At 38.0% G+C, this 25634-nt stretch overlaps 4 protein-coding genes across 9 annotated transcripts; 2 read left to right on the forward strand and 2 right to left on the reverse strand.

Annotated features, from left to right (window-relative positions):
* LOC140015346 (uncharacterized) lies at positions 1–4754 on the forward strand. Of its 3 annotated transcripts, none has more exons than XM_072067674.1 (11): positions 1–455; positions 837–894; positions 994–1104; positions 1499–1636; positions 2017–2086; positions 2169–2224; positions 2504–2629; positions 3338–3477; positions 3930–4002; positions 4092–4166; positions 4332–4754. In XM_072067674.1, exons 1-11 carry the CDS (start codon positions 271–273, stop codon positions 4638–4640), a joined length of 1341 nt encoding a protein of 446 aa, XP_071923775.1. In that variant the 5' UTR covers positions 1–270; the 3' UTR covers positions 4641–4754. The 3 variants fall into 3 exon arrangements, with proteins under 3 accessions (XP_071923775.1, XP_071923776.1, XP_071923774.1); XM_072067675.1 differs by having other exon boundaries at positions 2017–2071; positions 4329–4754; XM_072067673.1 differs by having other exon boundaries at positions 2–455; positions 4329–4754.
* A 327-nt stretch (positions 4755–5081) lies between these two features.
* On the reverse strand, positions 5082–10033 carry LOC113712842 (uncharacterized). 2 transcript variants are annotated; one of them, XM_027236441.2, is made up of 5 exons: positions 8150–10033; positions 7323–7475; positions 7045–7116; positions 5792–5999; positions 5082–5539 (listed from the first exon to the last, which is right to left on the reverse strand). In XM_027236441.2, the coding sequence occupies exons 1-4, from the start codon at positions 9908–9910 to the stop codon at positions 5889–5891; spliced, it is 2097 nt and encodes a 698-aa protein (XP_027092242.2). In that variant the 5' UTR covers positions 9911–10033; the 3' UTR covers positions 5082–5539; positions 5792–5888. The 2 variants fall into 2 exon arrangements, with proteins under 2 accessions (XP_027092242.2, XP_071923432.1); XM_072067331.1 differs by having other exon boundaries at positions 5082–5567; positions 8150–10012.
* Positions 10034–11093: 1060 nt separating this feature from the next.
* Positions 11094–18336, forward strand: LOC113712400 (uncharacterized). Of its 2 annotated transcripts, none has more exons than XM_072066772.1 (21): positions 11094–11300; positions 11384–11460; positions 11584–11661; positions 11752–11883; positions 12349–12399; positions 12482–12625; positions 12717–12839; positions 13010–13087; positions 13341–13433; positions 13505–13624; positions 14023–14106; positions 14438–14536; positions 14641–14835; positions 15216–15291; positions 16064–16167; positions 16253–16512; positions 16616–16702; positions 16807–17037; positions 17177–17255; positions 17324–17387; positions 17848–18029. In XM_072066772.1, exons 1-21 carry the CDS (start codon positions 11210–11212, stop codon positions 17964–17966), a joined length of 2385 nt encoding a protein of 794 aa, XP_071922873.1. In that variant the 5' UTR covers positions 11094–11209; the 3' UTR covers positions 17967–18029. The 2 variants fall into 2 exon arrangements, with proteins under 2 accessions (XP_071922873.1, XP_071922874.1); XM_072066773.1 differs by having other exon boundaries at positions 11143–11300; positions 12308–12399; positions 17848–18336.
* A 226-nt stretch (positions 18337–18562) lies between these two features.
* On the reverse strand, positions 18563–23283 carry LOC113715225 (uncharacterized). Of its 2 annotated transcripts, XM_027239481.2 has the most exons (7): positions 22850–23283; positions 22636–22725; positions 22063–22143; positions 21801–21932; positions 19929–20147; positions 19484–19576; positions 18563–19043 (listed from the first exon to the last, which is right to left on the reverse strand). In XM_027239481.2, the coding sequence occupies exons 1-7, from the start codon at positions 23117–23119 to the stop codon at positions 18882–18884; spliced, it is 1047 nt and encodes a 348-aa protein (XP_027095282.1). In that variant the 5' UTR covers positions 23120–23283; the 3' UTR covers positions 18563–18881. The 2 variants fall into 2 exon arrangements, with proteins under 2 accessions (XP_027095282.1, XP_027095283.1); XM_027239482.2 differs by lacking the exon at positions 19484–19576.
* Between the last annotated feature and the right edge of the window lie 2351 nt (positions 23284–25634).

Below are 25634 nucleotides of genomic sequence, written 5' to 3' on the forward strand. Positions count from 1 at the left end.
AAATCAAATCAATGCAGGACAGACCCTCCGCCACCACCACCACCACATTCCCAACCCACGCCCATTCCCTGACACAACTAAGTCCTCCCTCCCCCTCCTCCTCCCTTCTCACACTCGTCCTCTCGCTCCCAGGCCAGAAAGCCGGCCGGCAGCCTTCATACCATCAAACCATGCCCTTTCCCTTCTCCGATTCCTCCAAATTTAATCAAAGTCTTTGCAGAAAAATTACATAAGATATCACAAATTCAGGAAATGAAAAACCAGATTTAGATGGGCCGTCGTCGCCGTCGTCAAAACCACTTTCTTGATTTCAATTCCTCCTCTCCATTATATTGTTCACTGTGGCCATTTTTATTAGTTTTGTTATTCTTTGCTAGTTTTTATTTGGTCGATGGGAAAACTAATGCCACCAGTTCTCCAGTCACACCCATCAATCACGATCTGTACCATACCAGGTAAAGTTCTTACTTAAATTTCATTTTATTTCTTATCGTACCCTTTTGTATTGGAAGAAGTGAGTGATATTCTGACATTAGTAAAACATTCTAATTTGGAAAGTCATGATAGTTGTAGCAGAATTAAATTTGGACTGGTGAGATCCGCCAATTTCGCATGTGCTCCATCAAAGATGGATTTTTGGTATTGATTTATTGTTGCCTCCTCAGGCTGCTTCATTCAAGTTCAATGGGAAACACAAAAATTTGAATGTAAACGGGTCCTTTTCTGAACTAACAACAGTTTGATTGGGTCTAGCTTTACTGTTTAAAAATCCAAGCGTCTTATAAGCAAAGCTGAATCTTTCTTTTCGTGTTCTTTTCTTTTGTCGAATTATGCAGTGGAGCTTTGTTGGAAGAAATTGAAGCCTTGGTGCACCGCCACCCAGACAAACTATCAGTGCGTTTATTGGTTTCTTTGGTTTTTTTCCACTTTTGTTGTTGTCGTTGTTATAATTGGGAATAATGTTTCCTGATTGTTTTGTCATAACTTGATTAGATTGAGACAATTCCCAGTAAGAACAAGGGGTACAATGCGGAGATGACTGTGGTTACTTATTGTAGGAAAAGGAAAGATTGTGATGGCAAGTCCAAGTTCAGAGTACTCCTTGTAAGATTTTTCTCCACATATATTTTTTAATTGGTTTCGTTTTAATTTGCAGAATTAGGTAACATTTTCCCAATGTAGATCTACAAGCTCATTACCTTTTTCTTTTTTCTTTCTCTAAATTCTGTCATCATAAGAAAGGAGTATTATAACAATGACAGAACCATCCTTGCTCAGAGGAAACAGAGAGAGGGAACACTTAAAGCAAAAAAAAAAAAAAAAACCGAAGAAGAGGAAAAGTTGAAAAAACTATACATTTTTTTGTTTCTATGCTGACTTGTGAGTAGATAGAAGTGTGCTTCCTGCACCTAAATGTATCATATTTGACATTTAGCGTTTAGAAAATCTCAGATTTGCCATTGCTGCTGTTTTTGACAGATAATTACTTGTATTCCAGAGTTTTGGTCAGCATGGAAGGGAACTCATTACCTCTGAGCTTGCGTTTCGGATTCTTTCTATATTAAGTGAAGAAGAATTTTTACCTTATACAGATCGAGGGTCAGTAAATGACACCCTTGATAATCTTGTTATAAAGGTAATATTTGTTTTCTTGAGCTTCTGTTGTGTAAATTCTTGTTTATTTTGGCATCTACACATTCTTGTGTTCAGTATGTTATACTAATTTTCATCAGTAGAAGCTGAACAAAATTCTCTTCCAACTTCAAACTGATTACAGCTCGTTATTAAGCAGCTCTGCTGATGTTATTAATCACAAGAAGTTCTTTTTTAGTTTGATCTTGAATTAGAAACTAATACTATCTCTTTTATTATGTGAACATGCCATATTCTACTTGTATCCTGAGAATACTATCTCTTTTATTATGCTGCATATATTGTGTCTTTTCTATACTAAGAAAGACATTGCCTTCTAGAACTTACGCTTATTCTAAATCAAAGTGCATGTTGCTCTGTCAGGTTGTACCAATGGAAAATTTGAATGGCCGCAAACTTGTTGAAGCGGGAGACTTTTGTGAGAGGAGAAATGGTCTTTCATTTTATCATAGTGGCTATGGAGTTTGCACAGGACTACAAGTAAAAAATACTAAAAAGTTTGTCTTTTCTGGCAGGGAGAGGGGTTGATCTTAATCGAAATTGGAGTGTAGATTGGGGCAAAAAAGAAAAGGTGTGTTTAATGAACTTTTCAGGATATTTTTTTTTCCTGTATTCTGGTCTTTGATCCTTCTAAAATTTTCTATCCAGGATATGATGTCCAATATTTTTATCTCTCCTGCTGTCTTGATTCTTGTTTACCTATATGCTGAGTGGTGGCTGATACATCAATACTATCTTTTGGATTGATCACACCCCCCTCCCTGGGGGTGGTATATTTTATTTTACAAATTAGTATATGGGTCCATTCCACATGCTAACAAGTTCTTCTGCCTGCTTTATTCTCTTTCAGGATTATGATCCCTATGAAGAAAATCCAGGGACTGCTCCTTTTAGTGAGCCTGAGACTCAATTCATGCGGAAGCTTTCGATATCTTTTGAGCCCCATGTGTGGGTTAATGTTCATTCAGGAATGGAAGTAAGCTTTGATTCTTAAATATCTCTGGCTTCTGCCACTGCAAGTTTGCTCCAAGATTTGCATTTTGTAAAGTTAGCACATAAGTTTAAGTTTTCAGCACAATCTATTTTAAGGTGTTTGTCACCCAGCCTGTGGTTGTGGACTATCTTTGCAGCAATTAAGCTGTTTCCTTCTGGACTTAACTGTAAAACCTGTTCTTTCAAAATGCATTGCATCTTGAAGCCCCAACAGTATTCCTCTTTTTTAGTTTTTGTGTGTTTCATCTTTCTTTTACCTTTTTGTTTTCTTCAAATCTTCATGGAAGCGATCTTTGTTTTTCAATTGATATAGTTGATGAACATGTCCTGTTATTCAATCAAAGCAGCTTCTGAATGTGACTGGATATGCATTCCCTGTAAAATGAAGTTTTTTGGTGCCAAGCTTCTTTCTTTGACGTATCAGACATTTATTGATCAGGTTTTTATACTTAATCTTGGGATGAGTTCTCAGATGAATAAAGGCAGCAAATACAACAGTCTTACATGTTTGTTTTCAGACTAGATGAGTACATGGAGTTTTACGGCTTTATATTTCCTGGACCTAATTCACATTGAATTGGTAACCTGCATCTGCCTCGTTATTATGCGAAGTAAATAGTAATACCATATTGCTGTAATATTTGGATTTTCATGTCAGTTTTCATCAGTTGTCGTTTATTGTTTTCGTTAGGCCTTATTTATGCCATATGATCACAAAAATACGACTCCAGATGGATCTCCTTCCCTGAGAATGAGATCAATGCTTGAAAAGTTGAACCATCTTCACTTGAAAGATCGTTGTTTAATTGGATCTGGTGGAGGCTCTGTCGGGTTTGTATACTTACACTGATATCCTGCAATATCTGGTTTGTTCTGAAAGTGGCCATGCATTATGTTACCTCAGCTTAAGTGGTATTTATATGGGTTTATTCAAAGACCTAAAGTGACCCCTATTGACATTCTTATTCTGTTTACCACTGCAATGCTGCTGCTTTCTGCCTGACTACATTGCTGGGTGATTCCGGTGTAAATTTTTTTTTCTTTTTTCCTGACTGCAAAAGGCCATGAAGCATGTTATCCAGTGAATAAGCAGCCCTGGTGAACTTAGAACCTACCCGTGCAGTTAATTTGCAGTGTTGTTATTTTCAAATCAAGCTCTTTTAGGATGGAATAATATGCAGTGCTTGCATTTAAATTAGACAGGAAACGTGTTGCTTTTACAATGTTCTTATTGTTTTGCATAACAAATTATTTTGACTGCTTTTTTTTTTGGGTGTGTTTAGATATCTAGCTCACGGGACAGCTACTGATTACATGTATGATGTCACAAAGGTCCCCATGGCATTCACCTTTGAGGTGTGTGATTCTCTTCTATATGTTGTTTAAGTTGAGTATTTTCTCGATTTCGATGTTCTGTTCTTAATGCGTGCACCTTGGACTAGCAGATATACGGAGATGGTACAGCCTCCTCAAAGGACTGCTTTAGAATGTTCAATCCCATCGACATCTCCACCTTTAATGTATGTTGGTTTTCAAGTTATGTACATAGATACAAGTGTATTAGATTGGTTAATTCAAGTTTCAAATTTCTCTTTGGAAGGAGATTTATTGAGCTAATTATAAGTAGCGTCTGTTCATGGTTAGTTCTGGGAACTTATCAGTATTGATCTTTTGAATTTCAGAAGGTTCTCAATGATTGGTCTGCTGCATTTTTAACACTGTTCACATTGGGTGAGTTGCAAGTGGATGGACTTCATTCAGGGGATGTGGCATCAAGTTCTGAGAAGTGGATATCCATAGATGACTACTTGAATGGTTATCTGTTCGAGAGGAGAAATAGATACGGCAAGAAGATGGAAGTGCTTGAACTCGGAATGCAGGAGATTAGAACATATTTCCGATTATTTCTGTTATCATCAGTCCTTTTGATGTTTATGTTTTGTTCTAGAATCTCGAAGAGCACAAGACCTATTGTTTCAGCAATGTCCTTGTAATGATGTACTATTGGCCCTCCTGTTGCTCAATGAAATTGGAGGGTCAAGCGACAGACGGCGAGAGAGCAATTTTGGCGCACCTGTAATTTATTCCCTGTAGCAATTCTTTTTGTATTTTTTGCCCCTTGTGCCTCATTTCCCTTCTTTTTTTCCACTGCAAGTGAATCTAAGGATAATTTGGAACAGTAAGTCTCATTTTATGCATTTGAACGATCTCCAATTTTCCTTCAAGAAGATAACCAGTGCACATCTCGAATGTTATGCATCGCTGACAGATTCTCTGAAGTTACTCGCAATACAGCATGAAACTTGCTAAAGCCTTCTGCTTGCTTGCTCAAACATGCCAAATTAGAAAATTTTGTCTCATCCTCTTTTACGTTTGTCAGAGTTAAATGGGATTCACAATGAAATTGCACAGGATAAACCATTTTGACTAGCAAATTGAGAAACTAATGCCTCAAAATTATCAGTAGAATATTACACTTCCATGATCACAATCAAACACAGAATGTTTCCCAGTTTATACACAATCTACAATTAACACTGGTCCTCAGAACAACACAATCATCTTAAGGACCTCTTCCTAGAATTTTTAGAATCATTTTAAGGATAAAAAATATATCATTGTTCTCTTCTGTATAGAAAGGAAAATGGAACCTTCAATCTGGATGCATAACAAAGAAGTGTAAGATATTCAATTTCAAGTGGTCGAATGGTAGAAGATAGATATTTCAGGGCCTCTGATGCATCTTAATCCTTTTGGAGTCTTGAAGCATCTAACTGCTACATCTGATTTCACCTTCATCCTCTCTGATTTTGCATCATCAAACTTCAACATCAAAGACTTCAGACACAATCTTATATCTGCACTAAGCTGGAATAGCCTATCACATATCAACCTGCACAAAGAGCAAATTAAGAGGAGACCTGGTGCAGGGTGCAGGAGGATGAGTGAATCTCATTGGCATAAACTCTTGGGAGGAAAATAGAAATGAGAGTATTACATATTAAGTTTTTTACTGGAAATTCAGAAAGATAATCACAACTTGACCCCCTTCTGCAAATTTTGAAATTCATAATGGGCAAAAGCTTTGGAAATTGGAAGATGCTTATGATGATTAAAATTACAAAGGCACAGAACCGGAGCTTACCTCCATGAAAGGGTCGCAGCATGTAGACTCAAACAGATGTTTTATCACAATCACATGGATCAGTATTTTGGTTTGGCCAAAGGTATTGTGAAACCAACTACACTTTCAATGTAGACTTCATATATCGCAGAGCAGATCGTAACATTGCTCTAGCTTTCCTATCTGGGAGGCATCCAGATGATAGCATTTCTTCATAAACAGCTGGAACCTAAAATGTGAACAACTTGACAGAAATTAGTATGGAAATGAAAGTTAAATTTATAAACGAACCAAAACAATGACATATTATCACACCAGTTCCCCTGCAACGCATTTGGGATTTTGGTGAATCTTTATGTGCATGAATGATACCTGAGATCTGAAGCTTCCCAAAAGCAATTTACAGGTGACATAGTCCTGAACTGACGCAAAATATTCTACAGTTCCTTAGGACAATTAAAACACCTATCTCTCTCTCTGTGCCCATGATCCCTAAAGAAAAGTATAAGCAGTTGGCAAAACTGTATTTTATACTTTCGTGTAAACTGTTGTACACCAAAATTTTTAAGCCAATTAAGAAGGGAGCATCAGTTCTAGACTAGATGTCATATGTTGAATGGTAGGAGCCAAAATCCTGTAAATTTATTGAAAGCATTCATCCACAAAATATCCGTCTCTGTATCACTAAAAAAAAATGGAGAGATAATTGAGTAGTCCAGAGTAAAGAAGAAGGAAAACCTTCCTGACACCAATAGTTAAGATCAAACTAAGATAAAGCAGAAACAAATTTAACTGCACTACCTGCCTCACTCTTTGAGAGTTAGAAGTGCACAACACCTAGAAGACTAGCAGAGATCTATGCATTTTATTAGGTTATCTATAGCAAGATGATAAGTGACTTTCTAATACTCATCAACTGTATAATCCCAAATAGTGTGTTGTATTTTACCCTCGTGATCAGAAACCGATACATGAATGTAAGATCAGCATTCCCTAAAGTCTTAAACTCTTTCTACCATATCCTTGAGGTAGCTATTGTGAATAAGTAAGTAATACTAAAGAATAGCACAAAAAATACTGTGGAAAAATTAATCAACAAATTGCAGCAGTGCAAGAGAGGGATTGGATTAAAAAAAAAAGATTTTTAGTAATCTCATTCATTCTCGAGAAACAGTCTATTCAGATCTACCACATGAAAGAGATCTTTGCCTATGCAAAAATGCTCTAATCGAAATGAAAAAGAATAGAATACTTGGAGAAGATTATTGCCTAACCTTTTCAAATTTCTCTACACGAATTAGAGCCTTCATGAGTGTAGTGTAAGTAACCACATCTGGCTTAAGGTCCTGTAGATATAGAATAGTATATTACAGAAAGGAAGAGGTGATTAATTCAAAACAATATACATGCATACACACACACATGCGCACGCACACGCGCACGCGCGCGCACACACACACACACACATATATATATATATATAGAGAGAGAGAGAGAGAGAGAGAGAGAGAGAGAGTGATCCAACATAGAACTTTTTCAGGCATCAACTCACATTATCCTTCATGTACTGTAAAACAGCAAAGGCTTCAGAATCTCTCCTATCCTCACTAAATGCATTGATAAGTGAATTTAAAGCCAATAAACTAGGCTTTAACCGTTCTCCTCTCATTACCCGAAATGCATTTACTGCTTGCTCCGATAATCCCTGTGAAAATGTGAAGAACCGTACAATCATCAAACATTGTTCAAAGCTTTAGTTACAGCAATGATCTGTAGATCGGGCTCCCAGTATAAATTATGGTGGAAGCAAGAGCAAGATGCAGTAACAGGTGCATAGCTTGTTTGGTTAAATTGTGTCTCACAACTGTTCCACCAGTCTACTGATAGAATAGTCACTAAATTGATAACTAGTGCATGAGTTAAGCCCTTCACAAAAATGTGGGCCTATCGCATCCCAAAATAAGTAAAAAAAAATGATAACATTGTTTGAGAAAAGGCTTGTATTTATGCAGTGAGAGGGATACAGAATTACGGGCACAACAAGAAATGGCGGTAACATACATGTCCACATAAACGAAATCAAACAACGAGAAACTCTAAAAGTAAAGCAAAATATATGGCAGACAATGAAGGACAAATTGTATTCAGTCATGGTAATCTTAAAAGCTGCTTCCAGCCATTCCTTGTACTGAAACATCTATGCAATTGTGTGTAGGTGCCTGTAGAAATGTATGCTAAGAACATCTCTACGAAAGCCTAAGGAGGCAACACGGTAAGTTAAACAATGTAAGACCACATTAATCAAGCAATGAGGATAGGCTGATCACCATGCATTACTTAGTGAAGTGTATATAGATTAGGTTCTCATTAAAGACATACCCTCTGTGCATAAGCATTGATCAAGGCATTGTACATGGTTGAGGATGGTTTCAATCCTACAGATTTCATCACCTCCAAGCACTCTATTGCGTCGGTGAATCTCCCTGACCGTCCATATATATCAACAAGTGTTGTATATGTAACAACAGTAGGCAGTAACCCCTGACTCTGCATCTTACCGAGCAAGTCCTTCACATCCTCCCACCTCTCCTGCTCCCCAAACGAATTAATCATTATATTGTATGTTGTGGTGCAAGGCAAACAACCGCTTTTTTGCATTGCCTCAAACAACTCCTCGGATTTATTATGATGCCCGTGCTTACAATGACAGTCAATAAGCGTATTCCATGTCACAGTATCTGGCTCAATTCCCTCCAATTTCATCCTCTCAAATGTATCCATTGCATGATGTAAGCAATTATACTTGCCGAAAGTATCAATCATGACATTGTAGAATTGCCTGTCAGGAGTCACCCCGTTATTCTTCATTTCCTTGAGCACCTGAAACGATCTCTGCCACTCTCCCCTATCACGATAACTAGCTAAAATCCTACTAAAAACATGTGAATTAGGTTGAACGTTATTAGCTTCCATTTCTTTCAATACAATTCTCGCGCTCTCCCACCTACCGGCATTTCCATAAGCATCAATAAGCAGACCATACGTGTGCTCATCCGGGGCCACCCCGCTCCTCTCCATCTCTGACACAACATCCTCGGCATCCCTCAAGGCACCGGTCTTAACATATCCTTTGAGAAGGGCATTATAAGCCCTCGTCCTGGGCTTCAGTCCACCTTCTTTCAACTCCTCAAAAACAGCCTCGGCCTCCTCGGTCCTCCCCGAATTCCCCAACTGCGAAATGACAGCAACCAAAGTTGCAGTCTTGGGACTCAACCCGTTTCCTTGGATTACGGATAGGAAATACAAGGCCCTACTAACGTCACCAGCTTTGGAGAACCCCACAGTTACATCATTCAACAACTGCCCATCAAGCTCGATCCTATCAGCCTCTATTTCGTCATACAATTTTTCTAAGACGGTGGAATCAATGGAATTGTTGCGCAAAAGTGACTGAATAATCAAACTATAATTGACAAAATCAGATTGGTAGCCGTCGCGACGCATTCTGGCCATCAAATTAAGGGCTTTTTCGAGGTCATCATTCCGAGCACAGGCGCCAATGAGGGCATTATAAGTCAAGGGAGTCAACCTCTGGCGCTGGGAGAGCAAGAAGGCTTCGTAAAGCTTGTCGGAGCGTCCGAGGGCGTGGATGAGAATGGAGTAGAGAAGCTCGTAGGAGAAGCAAAGATTGTGTTTTTGGAGCCAGGTGACGAGAGCATATGCGGTGGAGATAGAGGAAGGAGTGGAGGAGAGTGATTTTAAGAGGGAATGCCAAAGCGGGGCGGGCACGGCTCGGTAGGACTCGGCGAGACGGAGCTCAGCGGGGTGAAGCTGGGTAGGGGAGTCAGCGGAGCTGTTAGAGTGGTCGGGAGTGTAAGTAGAGAGGAATTGGAGGAGTGGGGAGAAGTCGTAGCGGCGGTTGTTCAAGGAAGCGACGTCGTCTTGGTCGTCGTCCTCCTCTTGTCGGTTGTCTAGGCTGAGCTGGTGGGAGGAGAGAGACGTGGCGGTGACACAACTAATGAGAGAGATAGCAGTGGGGAAGAATTGATGGTGGTGGCGGAGGATTGGCGGCGGAGTGATATGAATGGGAGGGAAGCGAAATTGGAGCGGGGCAGGCTGCAAAGCTACGCCTATGTTCATCTTCCTTCCTACTGGCCTTTCTTGCTCACCCGAAGGCTGATTTGAGCCTGAGCCTGAGCCTGAGCCTGACGAAGGCGGTGGAAGATAGTTTCATACTTACATTTCATCTCTCTCTCTCTTTTTGTTTTGTTTTGTTTTTGTTTTTTTTGGGTTGTCAAAAAAATAATCACTTTACCCAAAATATCCTCATATGCAGAATTATATGACGGTAGTATCCCCCAGTGTGCCTAAACAGGAAAGAGACGAGAGAGTGCGGGCTGCAAACGAGCCGAGTCGAGTCGAGTTTTGAGCTAATCGAGCCGAGCCTCGGCTAAATTTTATCAAGCTCGAGCTCGAGCTCGAGCTCGACGAGCTGGCAATTTTCGAGTTCGAGCTCGAGCTCGAAAAAAATAAAAAAAAATTATTTTATTTTTAAAAAAATAAATAAAATAATATTTTTTTCTGAATAAATAATAAAATATTAAGGATATATCCGTAATTTCACTATGAAAATAAAAAATAAAAAAAAAATATATATATAATATACATAATTTATTATTAAATAAAAATAAAAATAAAAATAAAAATATATATATATACTCAAGCTCGCGAGCCGGCTCGCGAGTTAACGAGCTTAATATTCTGAGCTCGAGTTCGAACTCGAGTTTGACTCGAGCTGGCTCGAGCTCGACTCGAGCTCGATTAATGTCGAGCTCGACTCGAGCTTGGCTCGAGCCGCTCGCGAGCGGCTCGATTCGTTTGCAGCCCTCCGATTATGTTTATATTTAGAGATAATTTCAAAAACCTCCCTTGAGGTTTTTCTAATCACACCTAATATCCCTAAAGTTTCTAAAATTACACTTAACACCCTTAAAATGACAACATTTGTAACATGTCAGCTCTTTTATATAAAAATAATATTAAAAAATATATTTAGTAGAGGGACTATAGTATTCTTTCAATTTTGCCCTTTTGCAAGTTGATTTTTAAAATTTAAAAGATGAAAATAAAAACAAATAGGACTGCAATATTTTCATAGAATTGAGGGGGTGTAAGTACAATAACTGCTAAATTGTTATGCCACAAAAATTGTTATTCTAAAGATGCTAAGTGTGATTTCAGAGCTGGGTGTGATTAGGAAAAACCTCAAGGACGTTTCTGAAATTATTCCTTATGTTTCTGAAATTTCGGAGCTAGGTGTTTCTGTCTGTTGTTTACGTTAAAACCCTACGCACAGCAGACAGAGGTTTATCGGGCTGTAAAGGTCGATTCTTTGGTTGGTGGTGGGTGTCGCCAGGAGGAGGAGGAGGAGGAGCTCTAATGGCGGGCTCTCGAGTTCAAGTAAACAAACAACACAAGACTCGATTTGCTTCCAAGTCGTCTCGCAATGCCCATAAAGTTCCTCTACAAGGTTAAACTAATTCGATTTCACTTTCTTCCCCTTTATTTACCATTTTACATCTCCTAAATTCTCTCTCTCTCTCTATTTATCAGATAAGCATAAAATCGCAAAATCCCATGCTAATGTTGGCAAAGGAGCACGAGCAGCTCGACTTCAACGTAGCAAGATGGTAGCTTTTCTTTTCTCTCTTTTGTTCTTTTTGTTGTTCTTTTTTATTGTTAGATTAGATGGCTTTTTGGGTCTATAAAGCTATCTGTTTGAATGGGGCAATTGAAAATTTCTGATTTTGTAGCTGAGAGACCAGAAGCGGGCGGAGCTACTGAAGGAGAAAAGGTTCTCTTCTGGATCAGGAAGCCCACCCCGCATTGTCGTGAGTGCTATTTGCCGCTAATCATCTATGCTTCCATCCTAACCTCTAATTTGATCATTAATATTAAGTGTCTTGTTTAATTATGTATAGGTTTTATTTGGTTTATCGTCTTCTGTGGACCTGAATTCACTTGAAGAAGATCTCTTGGGATTATTATCGCCGCAGAGAAATGCCATTGGGTCTCCTGCAGTTGCTTCCTCTGAATACAAGCTCAGAGCTACTGTGAGCTCGATTCCAGTTTTATTAGCTATGATTACTAGTATCCTGTAATTTGTCTGTTAAGAGAATGTTATCTTTGTAGTTAACAAAAATTCTTACAACGTTTTTCAAGCTCTTTTAAGTTATTAGAGACCACATGTAATATTTCCTGGTCGGGTTTGATGTAAATCAACTTGAATGCCCCTGAATGGCTAGCTTATGGCTATCTTTTCAAAGTAATTCACCTCAGAATTTGCTGGGTGGTAGGTGCATACTCATGAAGGATTTTCATAGATATCATGAGAATCAGTTTCTATAGAAATGTACTGCTTAAGATTCTAGTATTAGCTCTTTTCTTGTTGCCAAGAAGCATACAATTTAGTCCGCTGGACACATCAAATATCATATCCAATGCCATTTTGGTTGAGAAATTTAAATTGTTTTTCAGGATGAAGTTTGCAAAAGACTAACTAATATCGCTTTCTCTAGATCTTGAAAGCCCCTTATGGTGATTTGTCAGCATGCATGGAAATGGCCAAGGTACTTCTTCAATTTAGTTGCTGAACCTGGATTGTATAGACCGTTGTTGCAATGCTGATGCTTAGATGCTTTTCTGTTTTAGGTTGCTGATTTAATTGCTTTTGTGGCATCTGCCAGCTTTCTAAGTGAAGATGACAGTTCTAACCTTTACATAGATTCATTTGGGTCTCAATGCCTTTCAGTGTTTAGAGCTGTTGGTCTACCAAGCACTGTTGTTTTGATTCGTGTAAGTTTTTCTGTCCTGTTTCTTCCATTTTTTACTGCTTGTTGCTTATTTGGTTAATGATTATGAGTTAAAACTTTTTGCAAATTTTTAGGATCTACCAACAGCATTGAAAAGGAAACATGATTTGAGGAAGGCTTGTACATCTAGCCTTGTATCTGAATTTCCTGAAGATTGTAAGTTTTATCCCGCAGATACAAAGGATGAATTACACAAGGTAATGTCGATACTCGTTGCCATTTTTCCAGTATTTTATACGGAACTTGACATATTAGTCACTGATTATAAACAAAAATACTTCTGTCAAGTTGTCTTTATTTGAGTTTCATGACAGCCTAGTTGTTTTTTTTCCCTATAAGAGTTAATATTCTCATTCATTGGTTACAGTTTATGTGGCTTTTCAAGGAACAAAGGCTCACAGTTCCTCATTGGCGAAACCAGCGGCCTTATATTGTGGCTCAAAAGGTAGTTTTAGCAGACATATCTTCTCTTCAAAAGGCTCACAGTTCCTCATTATGCATTGAGTACTTTCCTGTTGTGCTTGGGGACCATATGGATGCATTCTACATGGAAAATTGGAGAAAGATAATAGATTCATGCTAATAAATCTTATTTTCTATTCAATAGTTCTATATAGATTTTGAAATGTCTTTCTGATTGTGTGTATGGAAAAGATAGGACTGGTTCGATCTATTAGTTTTATTTTGGTGGTGTACAGGTTGACTTGGTAGAAGATAATTGTACTCCTGGGAATTGTACCCTTCTTCTTACTGGTTATCTGCGTGCTCGCTCTTTGTCAATAAACCAGCTGGTAACTTGTCAGCGTTTGTTTTCCATCTCGTACTATTCTTGGTGTTCAATGGCTGAGCCTTTCTGGATTAGGTTCATGTTTCAGGTGCAGGGGATTTTCAATTGTCGAAAATTGAACTTCTCAAGGATCCATGCCCTCTGAGTGTCAAGAAAGGAGGTGACTCAATGCATTCAGATGATAATCATACCCAGGTATTGTTGTTGATTGCCCCAGTAAAACAATCTAAAAATGATCAGGAAAATTCTTATGATGTTTATACGGGCAACGAAAGGAAAGGGATTCCTTGTTAATCATGTAATGAACGGTGTTTTGGGTTCAATCTTAAAATGTCATTGAAGTCGCTTCCTTTCCTTCTGATGGGTTCATTTTCAGATGGAAACTCGGGCTTAGTCTATCCCTTCAGTGCACTGCAAGTTCTTTCCTTTCCTTCCCTTCAGAAAATGAATCAAAACTCAAATAAACCCAATATACCAAATTCTTTGCCTATCTGTTTCTTGCAACTTCTTCAATTTATTGTTTTGTAAAATAAGCAATATTATTTGTCTGGACCCTGGTTTGTGATATCCAATACATGTTTCTGACATTTCAGGTAATCAGGTGCCTAATGCCTGATCCAATGGAGCAAGAGCCTTTACTTGTTGAAAATATCCCTGATCCCTTGGCAGGAGAGCAGGTAGTTTGTTTTATTTTTGAAAAGGTTGCGAGTAGAACATAGCTAAAAAGAGAAATAACTTGAGTTGCATGTTAGTTGTTGGTACTTGGTATAGATCAGTAATCTTGTCACATTTTATTCTTGCTTTTTATCCTGGAAAGGGTAGAAAGATGGAAACTCTTTACCTAGCGCTGCGATAGTTTGTTGTTGATGAATTTTGGCAAAAGTTTCATGATCCTAGGTTGTTGTATACCGTAATTATGTAATTGAGATTTTACTTTAAATTAACTTTCAGCATGTATTGTTTTAACATTTTTTTATTGGAGATAACTTATGACATGCTATGGACTAGACTTGGCCAACAGAAGCAGAAATGGCTGAAGCCGACAGAAATCACAAGGATAAAAAGCCAAAAAAGAGGATTCTTCCTCCGGGTACATCTGAATACCAGGTCAATACTTTTGTATATTCTCAAATTACTCCCCTCTTTCCTACCTTCTTCTGCCATTGGATAACGAGATGACTTCTGATATGCATCTAAATTACAATGTGCAGGCTGCTTGGATTGTTGACAATTCAGATATTGACTATACAGATAGTGATGACAATGAAGATGACGCTATGGTCCTGGAAGAAAGAGGGAGTGACTTTTTAGACCAAGGGAATGAAAATGGCTTTGAGCCTGATGATGATGAGTCTTCTCTTCCAGGGGAGTATGATGAACAGACTGAAACAGATTCCATAATGATGGTGAGCATTTGTTATGAATCCAATATAATTGTTACTCAAATTCTCTCACCTTTCTGGTGACTGTTTGATGGTAATCTCATGATCATAACACCTAAAGTTAAGATTGATGGCTGCTAAATGAAAAGGAAACAGTGTTAAAACCACATTCTTGTGACAGACATTGTAAGCTTGATAATTGGCTTTTGGTAAGTATCTGAGAACTAGTTTAAAATTTTTGTTTTGATTTATATGACTATTGCTGCAGGACAGCTAGCGCCGACTCCATTCGAGATGCCTTTTCTTATCTGAGCGATTAGCTTTCTTGCTTTTCAAAGTTTTCAGCCAGCACAGTGTTATCCTAAAGGTTTACCTGTGCTACATTGGTTTATTTTGGTTTGCAGGACGGTGAGAACCTCACTAAAGAGCAAATTGAGGATGAGATTCGAAAAATTAAAGCAGCACATGCTGAAGATGAAGGTGTGGTTTTGAAGTTTTCGATTGACAAATACTTTTCTCGGTAGTACTAGGAAATCTGTGTGTGTCTCAAACCATGTCAAGAAAGGTCAGAGCCATATTTAATGCGCGAAGGCACAATGACTTATTGTTTAGAGTCTTATGAGCTTTTCCTGGGGAGCTTATTATTTGGGTGGGTAGTTAGCTAAAGAAGTAACAATATGAGTACAAAGAATGAGTATATAGTATTTGGAAAAATTTCTCAACAAAAGGCTGTGAAATCAAGGTTGTGCAAAAAGCTAATTACTGGCAGATTTATGCTGATGCAGAATGTGTTTTGGGAATTTTTATAACATCAGTTTTGGTGTTGCCTAGCTTGTATAAAAACATAGAAGTACTTCTTTCTCTTGATGTGATTTGACTTCCAAAGCCTTTTGCCAAAAGAATGATGCAGTCTTTAATGATGGAAAGAATTTGCCTTGTTTGGATTGTGATTTTCCACGAACACATTTCCCAATCAACTTTTAACCTCACATACATCAAATCGTTACAGTACATTTTTCTACAAAAACTCCTAAAAATAGCAATCCGAATGGTTACGGCATTAATTTTTTCTGCTATCTGTATAAAGGAGTACGTTTCATTTCACTTTGTGCTAGAAGCACATAATACTATTAGCTCTTTGTAAAAACAGTAGCTAAAATCTTTTTTTCATGTTCTCGGTTTCTGTTAGTGTTTTGATTTTTGTGGTAACATGGTCTTGAGTTGTTTTGTAATTTTTTTTTATTTCCTTCAGAATTTCCTGATGAAGTGGATACCCCATTTGACACTCCTGCTCGGAAACGCTTTGCCAAGTATAGAGGCGTGAAATCTTTCAGAACCTCTTCATGGGACCCAAAAGTTCGTTCTCTCATCCATGAATTAATTAGGAATGAGCTAATATTTGACGTTGTACTTGGTACTGACTCTTGTATATGGCTTACAGGAATCTCTTCCTGCGGAATTTGCTAGAATTTTTGCATTTGATAATTTCTCAAGAACTCAGAAACATGTACTTGCAAAAGCTCGAGAAATGGAACAGGGAAATGACGATGAGATTATACCAGCAGGCTCGTATACAAGGCTCCATATCAAGGAGGTGCCTAACGTTGTTGCGTCCAAATTATCCAACTTAACAAAGACAATGCCTGTAATCTCATGTGGTCTATTGCAACACGAGTCTAAAATTTCTGTCCTCCATTTCAGGTTTTCCTCATTCAAAGTTTTATGATTTTTATTGGTTTCAATTCTCGTGGAAATCTGAATGACTCTCAGTTGACTAATCTTACTATTTGATATGTTTCTGCAGCATAAAGAAGCACGACACATATACTGCTCCTCTTAAAGCTAAAGAAGAACTCACGTTTCATGTTGGCTTTCGCCAATTTGTTGCTAAGTAGGTTCTCTTTCTTGGCCCTATTGAATCTGGAAGGGAGAGAATGGGCATTGAGAAACTTTATTAACCTTTTGCTCTTCTTTAATGTTCTTGTTTGGTTGCAGGCCATTATACTCGTCTGACAATATCAATTCTGACAAGCACAAAATGGAAAGATTTCTTCATGCTGGGCGGTTTTCAATAGCTTCTATTTATGCTCCAATTTCTTTCCCACCTCTTCCACTGATTGCCCTCAAGAATGATGGAGAAGCTGCTTCACCTGTTGTTGCCGCTGTTGGTTCACTGAGAAGTATTGACCCAGATAGGATTCTTCTGAAGAAAATAATTTTAACTGGGTAAGATAGGTTTCCTTCACACACTATCTAACCAGTTTACTCATAAGTAGAGAGCTCAACAGGAGTGTGTGCTCTTTTGACATTCTTATGCTGAAGTACTGCAAATCGGGATTAACATGTTGAATTAATTGTGATACAGATATCCTCAAAGAGTGTCAAAACTAAAGGCTACTGTACGCTATATGTTCCATAATCCAGAGGATGTCAGATGGTTCAAGGTATGGAATTCTATAGCTTACTGTGAATTTTTTGGCATTGATGTTGCTTATAAATGTATTACTTGCAGCCTGTTGAAGTTTGGACAAAATGTGGGCGCCGTGGTCGCATTAAGGAGCCGGTTGGTACCCATGGTAAGAAATGTACAAAAATGACTTTCAAAGATATAATGTTTGTTGTTGCTGACTTCATGGTTACCTGCAATGTCTTGTTGCTTGTATGGAGACGGTAGATATCTATCTTTGTACAGTAACTTACCATGTTATATGTTGTGTTGAGGCGTTCTATGTGCACGGATGCATGTCTCACCTGAGCATAATATGCATGTTCTGCATTTGTATCATGCGTGTGAACAGAAATACTGTGACTCTGGAGGGAGGGTAATGGTTCTGATTGTGTTTTATATGTTTGTACGTGTTATTTTCTGAATGGTCTGTTACATGTATCGCCAGTTTGCGCATGCATTTATGTGCATACCCAGATTATTTTATATGGTTATAGGTCGGTCGGTAGCAATTAAAGCATCAGCTGTTAATTTGGAATAAAAGAGTTTCTGTAGCGAACGTACTGGTGAGTCTCTCCCTGTATTTGCAGGTGCAATGAAATGTGTTTTTAACGGGGTCCTTCAGCAGCATGACACTGTGTGCATGAGCTTGTATAAACGCGCATATCCCAAGTGGCCACAACACTGGTTTCCTCTTCTTGGTGCTTGAATGACATAAATGAATCCGTGGCAGCGAGATATATCATCTTTCTGGTGCGCAACGGAGGAGAGGATAGAGGCCCGTTTACCAAATGGGAATGAAGCTCTGGTTCAGAATTGCTATTTGACGAACGGGCTAGCTACCTCTACGTGTGGCTCAGTGATTCAAGCCGATTAGGATCCTCCTCTACATTCGGTTTGGAGAAGTTTTGACTGCACATGATAATTGGCAGCGTTGGTCATTCCATTTTGGTGATTTAGCGCAAGCGAGTTCTTCTTCATTGTAGAAATGAATAGATATTGTGTAATGGCGAAAGATTCTGAAGTTTGCAATTCTTCCGGCATTTATTCAAGCGTTCGAAAGTCATTTATCGTGCCCATGTCTGATTCCTTCCTTTTGACATTAAAGTTGTTTCGTATTTTGAATCTTCCACCGTTAGATTGATATTCATTTCAAGAATGGCTTAACGTCGTCCAGAAATCCTCTTCCGAGGGGCTTGTCTCTCTGTGCCATCAATACCGGATGGAGAAATTAATTAAACAATTAGCGTTTGAAATTGCAATAACCAAGAGAAAGCAGGCATTTATTTGTTACAACTTGCAATATAAAAAACGCTAATGTTAATGGATTTCAATTACCACAATTTGGTTGCGTTCTGATTACAGGCAGGAGAAAGCAAAATGGCGAAATCCTCCTCCCGTGAGTTGTTCGGTACATTAGCTGCCTTGCCGTGACTAACTAGAGTTTATCAATCCCTTTCTTTCTTTCAGGCTCTGTAACCCTACCCTAACTCCCTTCTCCCTTTATACAAAGCAATTTAATAGAAACCCAAAACAGCATTGGCAGTTATAGCTTATGGTGATCGGACCGTCAGCCTTGCAAAAACAGCGCCAGCCGGCATATACGCACTCCAGCAACGGAAGCCTATATATTCTCACCTGGCGGTAGCTCTGCAAGCTTTGGTGGAGTACCTAGTACACGTTCCATGTCAAAGCGAACTTCAATATTTCTGATACTATAACCAACAACCATGAGCCAGTAGAGCAATTTAGCAAGCTCTGGAGCACTTGTCTCTGTCACACTAGTCTGCGAAACACAGACAAATAAAAATTGTTGATAGGAGCCCCATCAGCCAATGAGCAGTATTGCTTCTACCAAAAAGGTAAAACAAGAGGAGTTCTAGCTAAATAGCACTAGTTAATTAGAATAATTCATAAAGAAGGGATACTGGTTTGCATCAATAGTAATAAAAACATAGTTTCCAACTCTAATTACGTTGAGACTATTCCTCAAAAATAAAAAAATTATGTTGAGAATAGAAGCATCATGTCACCTACAAGGATTGTGTCAAGACTAATCTTCTCTTTGAGGTAAATCAAATTTCTATACTGTCACATCTCAACCAGAAGCTGAAAGAATAATTTGAAAGGTTTGTAGCAATTTCCAGTGCAGTACTCTTTAACAATTCCTCAAGGACTAGAATCTAAAGAAGGCTCAGGATTTAAATAAACAAGGAGGAGGAATACCTTCATTTGACTAGGGTCTGAAACAGTTAACAGGCGTTTTATGAATGTATTCATGGCCAGAATCACATCCTCCCCAGCAGTGCTAGTTAATTCCTGGCCAACTTTTCAAATGAGAAACCTAAACACAAATAGAAAACTGCTCTTTCCATTGAACTTTTTCATGCAAACCAATAGTTAACTAATAGATATCTCTCTCCAAACATATGAATTGACCCAAAGCATGTGGAACAGAGTAGCGGCTTTACATCAATCTGATGGGTCATAATTGCAAAGCAACAAAGGTATGCCGCGCTCAACAGATGCTATTGCCTTAAATTTTCTGATATTTACTAAACATAAGCAACCATTATATGCATTTGGAATGCAGGTATTATCCTAACGAGCAAAAAAGGTAAGGACAAAACTTCCCCAAAATGTTCAAGCTGTCGGTTGGTATTATTCTAACCTTTAGATTTTGGGGCTCAAGGGTTTTCAGATAGTCCAATAAGTCATTCTGGCCATCACTAGATTTTCTTTCAATCTGACGGTTGAGTTCCTCTATTTCTGCTTCCAGCAACTCAATGTATTTCACTGCATCTAGTTTTTCAGGACCAGAAACATTGTTCCATCTGATAACTTCTCCAGTCACTTTTTTCTGTGTGCCAGGTGCAAATTCTGGTCCATCCTATACATTCAGGAATAATTGCCCAAAGACATCATCAGATGCATGAAAAGTTTCAGCGAAATTAACAGCCAGTAACATATAAAAATCCAACATACCAATAAGACAAATCAATTAATGCTAAGTGGAAAAAATGTTGAAAATGTACAGAACATGTCTATCATTTATACATGGTATGTGCTTGTAAAACTCCTATAAGCATTTCTCAAGGTGTGTGAATGTTAAAGTGAAATGACTTTTACATCACCTTGTAGGGTTGCAAACCATATTTGCTTAAGTAGCACAAAATTATGTATCCATGAAAAATGAGATGCCAAGCACTCCCTTGTCTAACAAAAAGGAAAACAAGAAAGAATAAACAAATTGACCACTTAAAGTTAAGCAGTGGCAATTACTTTTCAGGACACACTTGATCTTATCCATCACTTCTAGTCCACGTCTTGTTTTCTACAACTGGGAATTTATGACAGGCATGAGCCAGGTCATGACTAAATTATTCATGTTTCCATGTACTTTTACACAAAATGGATGGCCTGTTAGCTTTTCTGTTTCACTGCATCCAATCAAATTTCCCTTCTAGGCTACTTCAATGAGAAAAAATGCAACTCTCACTGGGACCCCAAACAGACCTAGCCTTCCAAGGAAAAGGAAACCAAGTTCTCATTACTTTGCATAAATAAGATGCAAAATATAGCATTCAACCTTCCAAATTGGTGTCTAAAGTCTATACCAATTCTCCCAGCTCAGGCTGCCAGTCTAACACGGAGCACATGCACAGTGTTTCTTTAAAAGTTAAAGATTTCGTTTCCAAGTGCATATACCAAGCATGAGCACATGGCATCTTTTTGCCTCTTTATAACCTAAGAAATAACAAAAAAATAAAATAAAATAAGTCCCCAAATCTTTGTGAGCAATCCCTAGAATAAGGTTCACATGATATCATTGCCATCCCAAAGACATATCCTTGTGATAATTTGATGCATATGAACAGGGACATACATTTACATATCATAACATAGCTTTAACAGCGGAAGCCTTTTTACTTTTGTTTATTTCTGTAATGCAATTACAAGATAGAATACAAATATACTAACAACAAATAAGATAACTTTAACAGCGGAAGCCTTTTTACTTTTTCCTTATTTCTATAATGCAATTGCAAGATAGAATATAAATGTACTAATAACAAATAAGTAAACATGACTAAATCCCAAATTTTTTCCATTTTGATGCCCAAGGATTCAGATTGAATCAACACATTACAGTTAACATGTTATGACAACTATTGGAACTTGAAAACAGCAACACTAATAATCCCTTATCTGATTTACAGGTCTCCCTTATAATGCTGAGGTAGCACATTATATGCATGCTACTCCACTAGCATTAGCGACAACACTTATATGTTCTACCACGTGACAAGATTTCTTTTCACTAAAGACTTGCCCTTATATAAGATTTCTTTTCAATAAAGACTTGCCTTCCACACTAGAAGTCACCAAGGTTGGACGAAGGCACAACCTAATTTCCGAAAATGCCAAAAAGCCAGCAAGCTCAGTTTACTCCATAATTGACGTTAGCTGTCATCCCAAAACGAATAAAGTTGTGCAAAACAAGTAACGACAAGATTTCCAAAGTAAATAAAAAAGGAATAACCTTGCTCTTTGGTGGTTCAGGGAGAGCAACTTGCTCCAAGCTTTGTTGCAATTCTATCCGGTATTGTGCATTCCTGAACATATATCCAGTCATCAGAACACTATACATGAGCTGTGCAAGATTCTCAGCAACCTACAAAGGGTCAATGGATCCCAAAATCAGAATACTTCGAACATATCCAACTTAAACAACGGATAAATTTATTTAACATTTAAACCATGTGGAGGTCCAAAAGTCCAACGTCATAATTCATGAAACGTACAGTGGTCACAGTTACTGCAAAAAATTGCGGCGGCAGTGTCCCTATCATATTTGTCACAGTATGTCGCATAGCTTCAACCACCTAAACAACCAGAGAGCAAATTAAATGGAATACAAATAAAGCACTCTGCCACGTCATTTCAAGGCTGTTTAAGGCAGCAAAAGATCTGTACTCTAAAATCAGAGTTCGACAATTCAATAAAATGATGCCCAGAGTCTTCTCCAATTCAAAATACAACGAATAAATTCAATTATAATGGATTGCAGCAGTGCGTGTTAATGCAAGTAAAGTTGCAACAAGAAAAACCAATCAAAAGGCTGCCTCGTGTCATCTCCGGTTCAAAATTTAACAACCAAAGAATAACATCATTGGCGGCAGCATACAAAAATGCAAATAAAGTTGTAAGAAGAAAGGCCAGTCTAATGCAACCTGGTGCAGCTTCCAATTCAAAATTTACCGGACAAATTCAATCAGAGCACCGTTGGTGGCAGTAGCTAAACGCATAAAACCCAAATGAAGCTGTAACAAGAAAGACGAATGCCGAAAAGAATACCGCGGTAATATAATCAATACCTGCTGGGGTGCCCTCTTAACAAACAATTCCATGAATTCAGGCTGCACATTTTGCACATATTCCAATAGAATTTCCCTCCTGCTTTTATGCTGACGCTCCAAACCAAAGCCCAAATCAAAAGCACAAAACATAAAAATAAAAATAAAAATGAAACAGAAATAAAAACCAAACTTCATATTTCAGTAATAAGAAAAACTGGAACAGGGTTGATACCAGAGTGCCGTTGGAAGGTTGAGAACCAGCAGCATTGGAGTTGTTGTTCTTGTTGTTACTGTCCTCACTACTGCTATCAAAAGATTGAGCTCTCAAGATTAATCTACCTTTGTAAGCTGATGATTTCGTCCGGCAATTAATCGAGGAAGAATTCTGCCAATTGTTACGCCAGGATACCAAAGCCAACGAACAATTTGACGACGAAGCTGAAGCTGAAGGTGAAGAAGATGACTGTGATAACAACGATGGTCTCAAAGTCAAGGACGACATTTTAGAATTGTTGATAGATAATTAACGGACAAAAAATATTGAGCAAATTGTAAGCAGTTTTTGGAATTATTTGATGCTTCAGTCCATCCCCAAAACCCCTCTTTTATCACTCGTCTTCTCCCTCACTCCATTAACGATAACACTGAGACAGGCACTAATATATTCTACGCTTCTGATCTGTGTCTGAGGAAGACTTAAGTTTGTTGGGTTGGGCTTCTGATTCTATGGCTGTGCCCCAAGGATGCTACGACGTAGTATCCTTTGTGGTTTAGGCTTTCATACCCCCTCGCAGCCGTGTGCCCGAGGCTTCTACTTCTTATTCTTCTTTTTTTTTTTTTTTTGGTTGGTTGGAGTCCCGCTATAACCAAGCTTCTCCAACTTAAACACTATTCACGAGCACTCAATTGTAAAGATTCTTCAGCTCAATTAAATGAAATCTCAGTTCTATTCTGGGGAATTTTTCGACCAATAAAATTGTTCCGAATAAAATTTATAGATGTAGGGTCCTTATTTGTATAATTTGCTGCTAATTCATTGGTCGAAAAAAGGTAGTTGGTCCGAATCATGATAAAAATTCTTGGTTCTATTTGTTAATGTTGTTAAAGTCGTACTAGATATTGATTCGTCTAAACTACTGGGTCTGGGGTCAATTGGTCGGATCCCTCTAAAAAATCTATTGATGTCTGTATGATGTCATAATTTTTTTTATGTTTTTATAAGTTTTAGAAATATTGAAATTAAATTCTTAGTTATATTCAGCCAATCATACAAAATGTTTCAAAAATATTAGACTTTTGCAATCGAATATACACCTAAGAATTATATATAAAAAAGCAAATACATAACTAAAATATGTCCATTCTCCAAAACTATATGAAAAACTAAATTAATGCAAGTTGGAATCACTTATACTAAATTGATAAGATGATAGGGATGAAAACATCTTGATTTAGAGATCATTGAGAAAAGCGAGTGATTTGGTATTTACACTAAGTGGGTGATGTTTTCTCATTCCTATTCATAAATGAAAGTATTACAATTTAAGTAACTCAAAAATTATGTTTAGGAAAAACAAGAAAAAAAAAGTTTGAAAATTGGGTCAATAATTTAGTTGATTTTTATGATTTTGACTAATATTTTATCAAAATGGTTTTGCACTACAAATCAGTTCAAAAACCCGGTCCCGGATTCATTTCAACCGATAGGTGATTCCAACTTCGGAGGGCTTTGGACCGATCAAACTTACCGGTCTGATCCGGGTCTAACAACACTACTATTTGCGATTAAAAGAAAAACTTAAGCAATACTCTTTTTTTTCTTTTTCCCTAGCTCAGGGAGGCTCTAATATATAAATGGCTCAAGATTTCGCTCAATGGCAGAATTGGACTACTTTGTACTGCGATGTTACCATGATCAATCCTTACTTAATCTGTTTCTTAATGTCATAAACTTTTGGATCTTGGAAATTCTACGACACTTTTGAAACAGAATCGTGGACGCGAGATAACAAACCTGTAAAATAACAACCCCATGCTGTACCGGAGTGTACGTGTTCCTTAAAAAAGAGAGAATGGCTTATTGGTTTTGGAATGATGGTTGGATGCCTTGCTTAGTTCTTAATGTCCCGACACTTTTAAAGCAAGATACGAGGAACCAATCATGCTAACTACACACATATCCAGCTTGTCTCTTTTCTTCTCCTTTAGTGAATGTTCTTTTGGGTTTCTTTTTCTTTTGTCTGGTTGGGGTTTCGCCAACCTTTTTACTGGATGCGCATCATGTCACTACCCCCCCCCCCCCCCCCCCGGTCTCTCTCTAGCTCTCTAATGTTTTCTTAATATAAGACGCAACAGAGGATCATCTATGTTAAAAAAAAATCACACTCTTGTTTCTACAATGTGGTTTACCACAACATGGTATACCACATTGTAGGATTTCTCACCAAATCATGGGGGCATGACTGATGATTAGTTGTGACAAGCACTTATGACCCATTAGCTTCAGTTCTCTACGGAAATAGGACGACATGTATGTGAATGTCCTTTCACCTTTTATTCCTTGTGGTAAAAACCTAGAATATAATCCACCTTTTAACATGTGCGCTAGCACTAGTATGGGATTGAATGAACCCAAAAAAAAAAGGGAAGGGAGGGGAGGGGAACTTACATTATAGGGAATTGCCTAAAGTACACCGATGAAACGCAGTGGAGCACTTGCCGAACCAGAGGTTGTCTTTCCTAATCAATTACTAGGGTCCATTTTTACATGTGTTTACTATTTAGTGAAATTTTACTTAGCTTAACCACCCCACCCATCCACAACCCCTACTTATTTGGGTACTAGTCAAGTTTTTCTCCTCCTTCTTATTCTATTTATGCCTAGTTAAAAGATTTTTCTAGCAGATATCTAATAGTCACTCGTTAACACATTTAAATAATCACCGACTTTGAGTCAGTGGACACCAAAAAGGGATTGAGTCCCTCTTTGGACTGTACTTTGGGAATTCAAATCCTAT

The sequence above is a fragment of the Coffea arabica genome, chromosome 10e (assembly GCF_036785885.1).
Source record: "Coffea arabica cultivar ET-39 chromosome 10e, Coffea Arabica ET-39 HiFi, whole genome shotgun sequence".
Taxonomy (NCBI): Eukaryota; Viridiplantae; Streptophyta; class Magnoliopsida; order Gentianales; family Rubiaceae; genus Coffea; species Coffea arabica.